Source organism: Tarenaya hassleriana, unplaced genomic scaffold (assembly GCF_000463585.1).
Source record: "Tarenaya hassleriana unplaced genomic scaffold, ASM46358v1 Cleome20, whole genome shotgun sequence".
In the NCBI taxonomy this organism is placed as follows: domain Eukaryota; kingdom Viridiplantae; phylum Streptophyta; class Magnoliopsida; order Brassicales; family Cleomaceae; genus Tarenaya; species Tarenaya hassleriana.
In genome coordinates, this window is record NW_010965373.1 from 115,554 (window position 1) to 125,418 (window position 9,865).

The window sequence follows — 9,865 nt, forward strand, 5'->3', positions numbered from 1 at the left end:
TTATGCCTAATTATAGGAAATGAAATAAATATCAAATTATTTGTTCCGTGCTTGGCTTATAATAAAGGTTCTTCTCTGTCAATTCACGAATTAAGGGATGACGTCGAGGATTTGTGGACTGTTTTTTTAAGACATAAAATTATGAGGTTAATATGAAAGCTTCATTAAGTATAAGGGTGTAATTGAAATTTTGATATCTTTAATCCGCTCCGACGAGAAACGGGACTGTAGAGCAGATTCCTGGGAATATCAAAACGAGCGGAGAAAATAATCTTCCTGTTCGCGGAGATGGCTCCGGTTGGTCCTCGATCTGGAGATGCGATCTTCTCCAGCATCGAACGCATTGTAAGTACAATCCGATTTTGTGTTACTTGTGTTTGGGGTTTTCGGAAATGGACTCAAGCATATGTTCTTCGTTTTAGGTTGTCATGTTACTGATTGATCATCAGATTGTTATCCGTTGATTCAATTTTCGTTGATCATGTCCATAATCGTAGCAACTTCCGAGAATCTATGATCCGATTGCGTTGTTAAACCTTGAGATTTCACTGTTGTAGAATGCGGAGTTATTCACCCTGACTTATGGGGCAATTGTGCGTCAATTGCTTACGGACCTGGAGGAGGTCGAAGAAGTGAACAAACAGCTTGATCAAATGTATAGTTCTTGTATGCTTCCTATTGCTTTATTCCTGTTCTTTTCATTGTGATTTCTTTTAAAATTGTTGTCATAGTGGTCTGATTGCCCTCGAAAGCTGTAACTTTCACTGGCTAATTCGAATTCCTTAAACATTTTATCCCCCGTTTTTTGTTTGTATATGAGTGCATAGCGAGTATTTACATCTACCATTGTGATAGTCTGCAGGGGATACAATGTTGGAATCAGACTGATCGACGAGTTTCTTGCCAAATCGGGTGTATCCAGATGTGTTGACTTCAAGGAGACCGCAGAAGCTGTCGCAAAGGTCTTTGCTTTTAATGCTCGTATATCACCGGTTGTAGTGATGTAAGACTGGTGATCTAGTGTCACCGGTGGTGGCCTCTCCATATACTGATTGGAAGAATTTGTCTTTTGGGCTCAGCTGACCAAGAATGGTCGGATGTGTTTAACCAATTTATAGAGATGTGTGTTCTTCCATGCGTATGACATTCTTTACCAATCCCATTTTCGGACATACCTAAGACTTATCCCATCGGTTGTTTCCCCCATTCCTTGTCATTGAGAAACGCTACCAAACATTGTTCTTGCAGGTGGGTTTCAAAATGTTCTTGGGGGTCACTGCTTCAGTGACTAACTGGGACGCAGATGGAGCTTGCTGCAGTATAATCCTTGAGGACAATCCACTCGTAGACTTTGTGGAACTCTCTGATACATGCCAAGGCCTTTACTACTGCAACATCTTAAGCGGTGTCATTAGAGGAGCGCTCGAGATGGTTAGTCTTAAACGAAGTTATCGGTTTGCATATTTCGTTCTTGAATGAGTTTTGCATTTTGAATGACAAGAATCATGTGGCCTTTTTCCCATGTGGCCGTGAGATATCATGTTCGTAGCTTCTTTCCGATGTTTGAACTTCGTTTCTTCGTGGGAATCGCCTAAACTGTCTAAGAAATCCGAAATCCATATGACTATTGAGTTAAAAGGATTTGATGTTTTATCCTCACCTCAACTACAGAGCTTGCGTTCTTACTATATTTCTTCTTTCTTGGGCATGACGTAACCTCAACCTGCTTTTTTTTTGGGGGGGGGGGGGACCCATGGGCAGGTCTCGATGAAGACAGAAGTAACATGGATCCGTGATACGCTACGAGGGGATGACGCTTACGAGTTGCAAGTGAAGCTTCTGAAGCAAATAGCCGAGGAGTATCCCTACAAGGACGATGAGTAAAGTCTTGTCTTTATCTCTTCTGTCGACTTCCACAATGCAACTTGTTTCTACTTGTAATTTTTATTCCCCCTTAAGGTAACAACTTCTTGAATTGAGTCTCTTGAGTATAGCGCTTGGGGTCATTTACATATTACATGATATACTTTTCATTGTACATCTCAGAACTCCCGAGGTTTTGTCCAAAGTGACAAGTCATGGGATGTCGGTTCATGAACTTTGTGCATGAAGACATTTGGTTGGATTGTATATCTGGTTGAATTAACGTTTAATGGTTCAAGTAACAGTGTACCACCTTCGGTATGCATGTACTTGAATCATATACGTAATAATACATCGCATTAGCCATTGCCCGACCACGAGGAGAATTCAGACAAGCCTCTTATTTGATAAGGACAAGCGCATATAGTTACATTAGCCTTCACACTTTCTTACATTACACACACGATAGTGTGTGATTTGATTACAGACATACTCTTCTTATTATTCTCATGCACATGGTGGACATTTTCTTACAAAGGATTGCCTAGTAAGGGGTGGCCTGGAACTGGCATTGTCCGACAGGGATTTTGCAGATGTTGGGCAAGTTCCGAGCAGCTCGGAACATCTGCCTCACCTGCTGCGGCTGGTGCTGTCCCTGGAACCTCACCTGCTGAGCCGCGTGCCTTATCACCGGACAGACGCACATTCGGTCCACCTGGTTCAGCTCCCTGCAACACTGCTGCAGTGACTGCTGCCTCTGGTTCATGTCGTCCTCGTCGTTGTCTTCTTCCACGACGAGCTCGATGTCTTCCTCGGCGTATCCACCGCGTTGACCGCGTTGACGGATCCATTTCTGACAAGCCCTAAACTGCTGGTGCTGCTGGAACTCCCTCTGGCACTGGCCTTGCTGTCCGCTCTGGTTGACGTCTTCCTCGTCGAACTCCACCACCGTACGGTAGATGGAGGCGTTCGCCACGAGGAGGAAGAGGGCAAAAGTAGCCAACACGACTATGAGCTTCGCCATTTGTGGTAGTGATGGAAGAGTGCGTGTGTGTGTGTGTTTTTGGTCATTAGATCAGTGAGGACTGATGGGGGAATTTATGGAGGAGGAAAGAGTTTGCATGGCGAGAACGTGTAGGAAGACGTGGGATGATATGTGGTGAGCAGTTAGGGTTTTGTCGAGATTATGTGTTGGGTCTGAAAATGCAAGTGACTTACGAGTCGCCGCGTTTCGTATCTTCACGTGAACTTCCCCGCATGCGTCACTGTTATCTGCCACGTAATATGGGTCTCTTGTGCCGTATTAGGAAATAGAATAATAGATAAATGGACCATCACTCTCTTTTTTTTAAAACCAAAATAAATTACAATATATATAGAAGGGTACTTTGGTATCTTCACAAAACAACCTTGAGCCCTATATATACATTCCCCTCCTTCCGCAACCAAAAGATCCACACAAGCAAAATCACAGTCTTTGAGATTTCGCCGGAAAAAAACATAGAAACATGTCGGGAAAAAGCAAGATTCTGGTGATCGGAGGAACCGGTTACATCGGAAAATTCATGGTGGAGGCGAGCGCAAAGGCCGGAAACCCTACGTTCGTCCTCGTCCGCCAGTCCTCGACTTCGGATCCCGTCAAGGGAAAACTCGTGCAAACCTTCAAAGATCTTGGTGTCAACATACTACATGTAAATATTTTCTTTGGATTAATTAATCTTTAGCATGATGATGACGGTGATGGTGACGATGATGATGATGATGATGATGCAGGGAGACATAAATGATCATGAGAGTTTAGTGAATGCGATAAAACAAGTAGATGTGGTGATTTCCGCGATTGGTGGCACGCAAATCATGGATCAGGCCAAGATCATTGCTGCTATCAAAGAAGCCGGTAACGTCAAGGTTAGTCTGTTCTTCCATTTCTTACTTGTCTCGAGATTTATTTAACAGAACATATATACATATAAAGTTATAAACTATAAATTCAATAAACATATTACTAATAAAAGAAATGAACACATAAAAGTGATCATCTATTACTCACTAATTAATCATTTGGGTTGATACATACATATTGTGTCTATTGCCTCCGGTAGAGATTCTTGCCGTCGGAGTTCGGGACGGACGTGGACCGTACGAACGCGGTAGAGCCGGCGAAATCGGCATTTTCGGCGAAGGCGCAGATCAGAAGAGCCGTAGAGGCAGAAGGAATACCACACACATACGTTGTGGCCAATTGCTTCGCCGGTTATTACCTTCCTACTTTGGTTCAGCCTCAACAAGCTGGCCTCTCTTCCCCTCCCAGAGACAAAGTCACCATCTACGGTGATGGTAATGCCAAAGGTAAAAAAAAAACACATACAAAAAAGAAATATTTAATGTTTTTTCCCTATGATTCCATATATATATATATATAGCATATGATATAAAGTAACATCACTGCTAATGCAAGTTCCAACAAAGAATAGATCTTTGAGTTGCTTGAGTTGCTAGATGTAAATAGACACTGCTATCTATACGGATAAATGTTTCGGTTTCGGTTTCGGTTAGAATCTTACATTGGTTTTGGTTTGCCTAAACGTATAATGCACCGGGTTTCCTTCATTTTCGGATTTTGGTGCTAGTCTGTAGGTTAAATTTCGTTTGAATTTCACGGGTTTTTATCCGATTTGACATATTTTTAATTCATTTTCATCGAGTATAATCCGGTTGGATAAAATCAAACCAAACGAGGTTGAATCCGGATTTTATTACATTGTAAGATGATATTTCTGCATCGATTCATCATGCAGCTGTCATCAACAAAGAGGAAGACGTTGCTGCCTACACCGTTAAAACCGTTGATGACCCGACAACTCTAGACAAAATCCTCTACGTTAACCCGCCTAAGAATACCGTCTCGGTGAACGATCTCGTCGCCTTATGGGAGAGCAAGATCGGTAAAACCCTCGAGAAGACTCACATTCCAGAAGAAGAATTCCTCAAGAGCATCCATGGTGAGTCGACCATTATCTCATTTCACGTTTCGCATTTGAGCATTTAACTTATGAAATATATATATATATGTTTATGTTTGTTTGTTTTTTGGCAGAATCTCCAATCTCCGTTAGCGTTGTTATGTCTATAAATCACTCGGTCTTCGTGAAGGGCGATCAAACTTCGTTTAGTATCGACCCTTCTTTCGGGTTCGAGGCTTCCGAGCTTTACCCCGACGTCAAGTACACGAGCGTTGAAGAGTACCTCGGAAAATTCGCTTGAAAAATACACGATACCACGATATATAACGTTATGGTTTCTTCCGTATATATGGTGAAAGAGAGCGAGAATGTACAATGAGAAAATATGGAATTACAATGGTTATGAATGTATGTATATTTTCCGTTTGGATTGATCAAGGGAATTACATATCGTCCAATTTCATTTTACGAAAGCAGACCACCTTTTTTCCCCCTCTCCCTTTTCATGCGTGTGCTTCAGGACAGGGCGTACACACATGGCATCGACTTGACGCAGCTGGTTGCAGCACCGTTGCAGAGAAGGCGACCTTCCTCTCTGGTTCTCGTCCTCCATCTCGATCTCATCGTCTTCAGACACGAGATCGAATTCGTTGGCCGGGTATCCTCCACCGCCAGGTCGCTGGCTCCGGCGGCGGATCCATTGCTGACAAGCTCTGAGCTGTTGCTGTTGCTGGAAGATCTCTCTGGCACCGGCCCTGTTGGCCACTTTGGTTGGTTTCGTCTTCATCGAATTCGACGGTGGTTTGGTAGGCAGAGGCGTTTGCGAGGAAAATGAAGTGGGCAAAGGTTGCGAAAAGGACAATGAGCTTGGCCATGGTGGTTCTGATGATTTTAGGGTTTGTTTTGGCGAGTGAAGTGATGAGTTTGGCCGGAATGGGTATTTGTAGTGGCTAATGGGCTTAATGCATGGAGATTACGTGTGAATAACAAAGGAATAGTGAGTTTTAATGTCTTTATTCCAGAGAATTTGGAAGTTTTTGGTGTAGAAGTTGCGTGACACGTAAGTTAGGGTTTGCATGGCAATGTCGCCAGGCTGGCCCGTTCTTCTTCTTGGACATTTTGCTATTTTGGGCCTGTGCCCCTTATTCAAAGCCCAAATAGAAAACGAAAGCATGCAAATGAAATCGCATATTTGTGTGTGTGAATGAATCGATTTTGGGCTAATTAAATAAAGCCGTCTATCGATTATTCTAAATTGATATGATCAATTCCGACTTCCCAAGTTAAAATTTTGGATGATAAAACGGTAAAAAAAAATTAAAAATAAATATTTAAACACAATTTGCCAAAGTGCAAAAAAAAGGCTAAAAAAGTATATACCATTAAAACTGCAAAAAATATGGAAGGATAAAATAGTTAATATTTATACAATTGAGTGGTACTTAATTAATTTTAAGAAACGTGTTTTAAAAAAAAATATATATGAAATAACCCCTTTGTTCCGCTCTTTAAATATATGAAATAACCCCTTTGTTCTGCTCTTCCCTTTTAAAGAAATAAAAATCTCGACTTTCTAGGTCTTCTTCTAGTATTTTCTTACCGTCCGGAGAGACAAGTTGCAGACTTGTCCGAATTTAGGGTTTCTTTATTCCTCTTTCTCTGAATAATCGAAATCATCGAAACCCTACTCTTTGGATCAGGTAAATTTTCTTTCATCTGATTCCTGCTCGACTTTCTCTATCTGTGAATTTCGATGTCATCGCGATCTTCCTTGGTTTCGGTTGTTTGGGAGATAGACTTCGTTTTCTATGGCCGCCGATCGAATACTTTTGTTGTTGTCGTCTTTGATCTGGGAACCTTCTGTTTGGATCCTTCATGTTTGCAGTTTACGTTGACAGGAGATTTTATGTTTGTTTCCTGTCGAAATCCGACACGGAAATGACCGATTAGTGTTTTCTCTATGGATTATTTTAGCTTCTGGGGAATAATTGAACTGGATCAGGTCGACGATCTTACATGTGCGGTTATAGTTTGATAATTTGGGAATATGTGTCTATATGTTTTTGTTATAGAGGCGAAAACTGATGATTTTCATCGTGTTAATGATCCGATCGATGAGAGCGTTTGAGTTTTGGTGGTATACCTTGATCTGCTTCCTTGTCCGAATTCCAGTATGGATGTTATTTTGCAGATGAAAATAATCCGGAGATGGTTTCATAGTTGGTATCTGATTGCAGGCAGCAGGATTGCAGTTTTCCTTCTGAAATCATATATTTATTCGTATGTATTGATCTTCAAATGGCCATGACTTCCATACTAACTGTCATCTCTTGTATACCGAGTTGAGGATTAAGGGTTGCACGGGATCTCAGCGGTTTCCCGAGGAAAAAGGGGAATTCTTTAGTCAATTATTTGGTATCTTGTTATGTAGATCATGGCTCTATATACATTTTTGGAGTTTAAAATCAACAGAAGGAGATGTTTTTCCTCTTATTTCCATCAGTCGTTTAACATTTTTGGAGTTTAAAATTCTCATGTGAAGTGAGCTGTCTTGTACAGGTCTCAACATCCCCGTTCTCTGCCCCTCATATCAACTAAGTTTCATTTTCATGTCTGATCTTGACACCCAGCTTCCTACTACCTTCGGTAAGTTCTCATGCTGCAGACACTCAAAGCTTCTGACATTTGTGTTGTATACGTGTCGTTCCACCTGCTTTTGAACATTCGTTTATGGCCTAAAACAAGTCGTGAATATGAAATCTTGGTTTATGGTTCTTGCGATGGTATTCAACGAGGCTAATTGTCATGTTTTTGGTTATTTCTGCTGTGCCTGTACTTGTAGATCCGTTTGCTGATGCGAATGCTGAGGACTCAGGTGCCGGATCAAAGGAGTACGTACACATCCGTGTTCAGCAGCGGAATGGTAGGAAAAGCTTGACAACCGTGCAGGGGCTGAAGAAAGAGTACAGCTACAGCAAGATTCTTAAGGACCTTAAGAAAGAATTTTGCTGCAACGGCACCGTGGTTCAGGATCCTGAACTGGGACAGGTCAGTGTTTAAAAACTTCATGGGTCCGTGGCAAGATGGGTATTCCTTGCTGTACCTCTTATGATCCTTATGGGAGGAATCATCAATCAAGTCGATGCAGAGAAGGGTAGTGGCAAATAGCAAGCTAAAAATTGTATTTGTCCTACGTATTGATTTTTTTAATAATCCTCTTTGTAACTGGGAACTAACCATGATATACTCCTCCTTATGCCCTATTGCCGAAACGTTCAATCCGTGTTTGCATTGCTTACATATACCGTCTATGAATGGTGTAGGTTATCCAGCTTCAAGGTGATCAGCGGAAGAACGTCTCCACGTTCCTTGTTCAGGTACAAAAAACTCTCTAGTGACCATTTGTGAGACTTTCGATAGCCGACACTCAGTAGGATGAGTAATTGGTCGGATGGATTTGGTTTCGGACTTAAACCTGTTTGAAACATGGAACAGGCTGGGCTGGTGAAGAAGGATAACATAAAGATCCATGGTTTCTGAGCTCTGCTATCACTGCATAAGTTGCTGTACTCAGTGGAACATCACCCTTAAACCCTCTTTTGTCTCCCTTTTGCTTCTGTAATATGAAATTGCCGAGTAACCTCCCTTAAGGCAGACCTCTTTTCTGTGATCTTTTTTGGATATACTGTCGTCTTGATGATTTGAAGTGTTTACAAATTTCGGAAGATTGAATCCAAAACCGGAATGGAGCGGGTAGATTTAATCCAAAACCGGTATGGGTTAAAGTGTTGTTGTTTTCTTGATGATTATTGTCAGTTTCCACTAAGATCAAATGGGAACCGGGTTTATACAAAGTACAACCTTAGCCCCCACATGTTTTGTTTTTTCTCCAATTTAACCCCAAATGATTTGATCGGAACAGAATTAGGTACTTAAACTTTCTAGTAATGTTACTAATCAAAACATTTATGAATTTTTCTTCGTTTTTTTTTTAATTACTGAAGTTTCAATTGGACACCATTGTCTAGCTCATTTAATGTATGTAGACGATGAATCTATGTTTCTACATGACAAAATGATTTTACGTTTCAGATAATGACATGATAGTGATGTAGGAAGGGGTGGAACTAAATAGTCGTTATGAATAGCCATATATATATATATATATTTGTTTACATTTATATATTATTGTTTTTAATAGTTTAAAAATATTTCTTACTACCATATATCTATTGTTTAAGGACCGACTTGGTTCACGGATAAAACCATTTACCGTAGGGTCTTGTCTAGTATATTCTTTTTCCCAACATCCCACTAGGGATACGAGGTGAGTTGGTCTTTTTTATATATCCATGGTTGGCGATGTATTTATTTCTTCAATTTTTTTAATATCAGTCAAATAATAAATGGAATTTGTAATAAAGTTTCATGAATGAAAAAAAAAACATTCCATTCTTTGGGACTTGCTTGTTCAACTGCGTTTGTGTGAAGCAACAATCTTTGTAACATTCCGAAGCCATTTTTGAAATAAAAAGTTTTCAAAACTTTCTCTAGCATTTTTATTGGGAAATTCAGATAAAGTCTTTTGTCCGTATTTCATTTAGCTTTCACATGTCCCTTTTAATTTGGCCCGGAGATCTATGCACGGTCCACAAAATGTCTTATACCGCACGTGACGTGAGAACAACGTACTTTGAAAAAGGGATGTCAATTAAATCCGAAGTCCGAAACCCGGCGCGAATCTGTCCGAAAAAATTAAGGATATAGACCTAATAATATAGATCTGATAAATAAATGGGCGGACCGGCTCGGACCGAAAAAATTGAGGCCCGAATCGAGTCCGATGCGATACCCGTCTGATCCGTTCATTTAGTCCGAAACATATCGATTAATTAGATTTTTATTCTCATATAACATAAAAAAATCTTTTATTTATTTTATATTATATATTTATATATTTGATGGATTTAATTAATATATATACTAAAATTATATATTATTTTATTTATAAAATCATATATATATATGTATAACCGACT

At 40.3% G+C, this 9,865-nt stretch overlaps 4 protein-coding genes and 1 pseudogene across 7 annotated transcripts; 3 read left to right on the top strand and 2 right to left on the bottom strand.

The window, feature by feature from the left end:
- Positions 1–47: 47 nt before the first annotated feature.
- LOC104813413 (trafficking protein particle complex subunit 3) lies at positions 48–2,229 on the top strand. Of its 3 annotated transcripts, XR_771745.2 has the most exons (6): positions 48–345; positions 558–666; positions 856–962; positions 1,249–1,431; positions 1,762–1,959; positions 2,047–2,229. XR_771745.2 is itself a non-coding variant. In XM_010540977.2 (5 exons), the coding sequence occupies exons 1-5, from the start codon at positions 289–291 to the stop codon at positions 1,882–1,884; spliced, it is 579 nt and encodes a 192-aa protein (XP_010539279.1). In that variant the 5' UTR covers positions 49–288; the 3' UTR covers positions 1,885–2,098. The 3 variants fall into 3 exon arrangements, 2 of the variants coding, with proteins under 2 accessions (XP_010539279.1, XP_010539280.1); XM_010540977.2 differs by having other exon boundaries at positions 49–345; positions 1,762–2,098; XM_010540978.2 differs by having other exon boundaries at positions 52–345; positions 558–655; positions 863–962; positions 1,762–2,098.
- Positions 2,230–2,249: 20 nt separating this feature from the next.
- LOC104813415 (2S seed storage protein 5) lies at positions 2,250–2,940 on the bottom strand. Its single transcript, XM_010540979.1, has one exon. It carries the CDS (start codon positions 2,885–2,887, stop codon positions 2,408–2,410), a length of 480 nt encoding a protein of 159 aa, XP_010539281.1. The 5' UTR covers positions 2,888–2,940; the 3' UTR covers positions 2,250–2,407.
- Positions 2,941–3,307: 367 nt separating this feature from the next.
- LOC104813416 (isoflavone reductase homolog P3-like) lies at positions 3,308–5,258 on the top strand. Its single transcript, XM_010540980.2, has 5 exons — positions 3,308–3,554; positions 3,637–3,771; positions 3,966–4,212; positions 4,662–4,865; positions 4,961–5,258. Exons 1-5 carry the CDS (start codon positions 3,372–3,374, stop codon positions 5,125–5,127), a joined length of 936 nt encoding a protein of 311 aa, XP_010539282.1. The 5' UTR covers positions 3,308–3,371; the 3' UTR covers positions 5,128–5,258.
- Positions 5,259–5,270: 12 nt separating this feature from the next.
- On the bottom strand, positions 5,271–6,051 carry LOC109116668 (annotated as a pseudogene).
- Positions 6,052–6,394: 343 nt separating this feature from the next.
- On the top strand, positions 6,395–8,582 carry LOC104813417 (protein translation factor SUI1 homolog 2-like). 2 transcript variants are annotated; one of them, XM_010540983.2, is made up of 6 exons: positions 6,395–6,526; positions 7,064–7,106; positions 7,386–7,472; positions 7,669–7,874; positions 8,150–8,203; positions 8,322–8,582. In XM_010540983.2, the coding sequence occupies exons 3-6, from the start codon at positions 7,436–7,438 to the stop codon at positions 8,364–8,366; spliced, it is 342 nt and encodes a 113-aa protein (XP_010539285.1). In that variant the 5' UTR covers positions 6,395–6,526; positions 7,064–7,106; positions 7,386–7,435; the 3' UTR covers positions 8,367–8,582. The 2 variants fall into 2 exon arrangements, with proteins under 2 accessions (XP_010539285.1, XP_010539284.1); XM_010540982.2 differs by lacking the exon at positions 7,064–7,106 and having other exon boundaries at positions 6,396–6,526.
- Positions 8,583–9,865: the final 1,283 nt, after the last annotated feature.

Coding starts and splice junctions, on each gene's coding strand:
- LOC104813417 (XM_010540983.2), top strand. CDS start 7,436: ATGTCTGATCTTGACACCCAGCTTCCTACTACCTTCG. Junction 7,473..7,668: donor CCAGCTTCCTACTACCTTCG/GTAAGTTCTCAT, acceptor CTGTACTTGTAG/ATCCGTTTGCTGATGCGAAT. Junction 7,875..8,149: donor AGGATCCTGAACTGGGACAG/GTCAGTGTTTAA, acceptor TGAATGGTGTAG/GTTATCCAGCTTCAAGGTGA.
- LOC104813415 (XM_010540979.1), bottom strand. CDS start 2,887: ATGGCGAAGCTCATAGTCGTGTTGGCTACTTTTGCCCTCTTCCTCCTC.
- LOC104813416 (XM_010540980.2), top strand. CDS start 3,372: ATGTCGGGAAAAAGCAAGATTCTGGTGATCGGAGGAACCGGTTACATC. Junction 3,772..3,965: donor AAGAAGCCGGTAACGTCAAG/GTTAGTCTGTTC, acceptor TGCCTCCGGTAG/AGATTCTTGCCGTCGGAGTT. Junction 4,866..4,960: donor ATTCCTCAAGAGCATCCATG/GTGAGTCGACCA, acceptor GTTTTTTGGCAG/AATCTCCAATCTCCGTTAGC.
- LOC104813413 (XM_010540977.2), top strand. CDS start 289: ATGGCTCCGGTTGGTCCTCGATCTGGAGATGCGATCTTCTCCAGCATC. Junction 346..557: donor TCTCCAGCATCGAACGCATT/GTAAGTACAATC, acceptor TCACTGTTGTAG/AATGCGGAGTTATTCACCCT. Junction 1,432..1,761: donor TTAGAGGAGCGCTCGAGATG/GTTAGTCTTAAA, acceptor ACCCATGGGCAG/GTCTCGATGAAGACAGAAGT.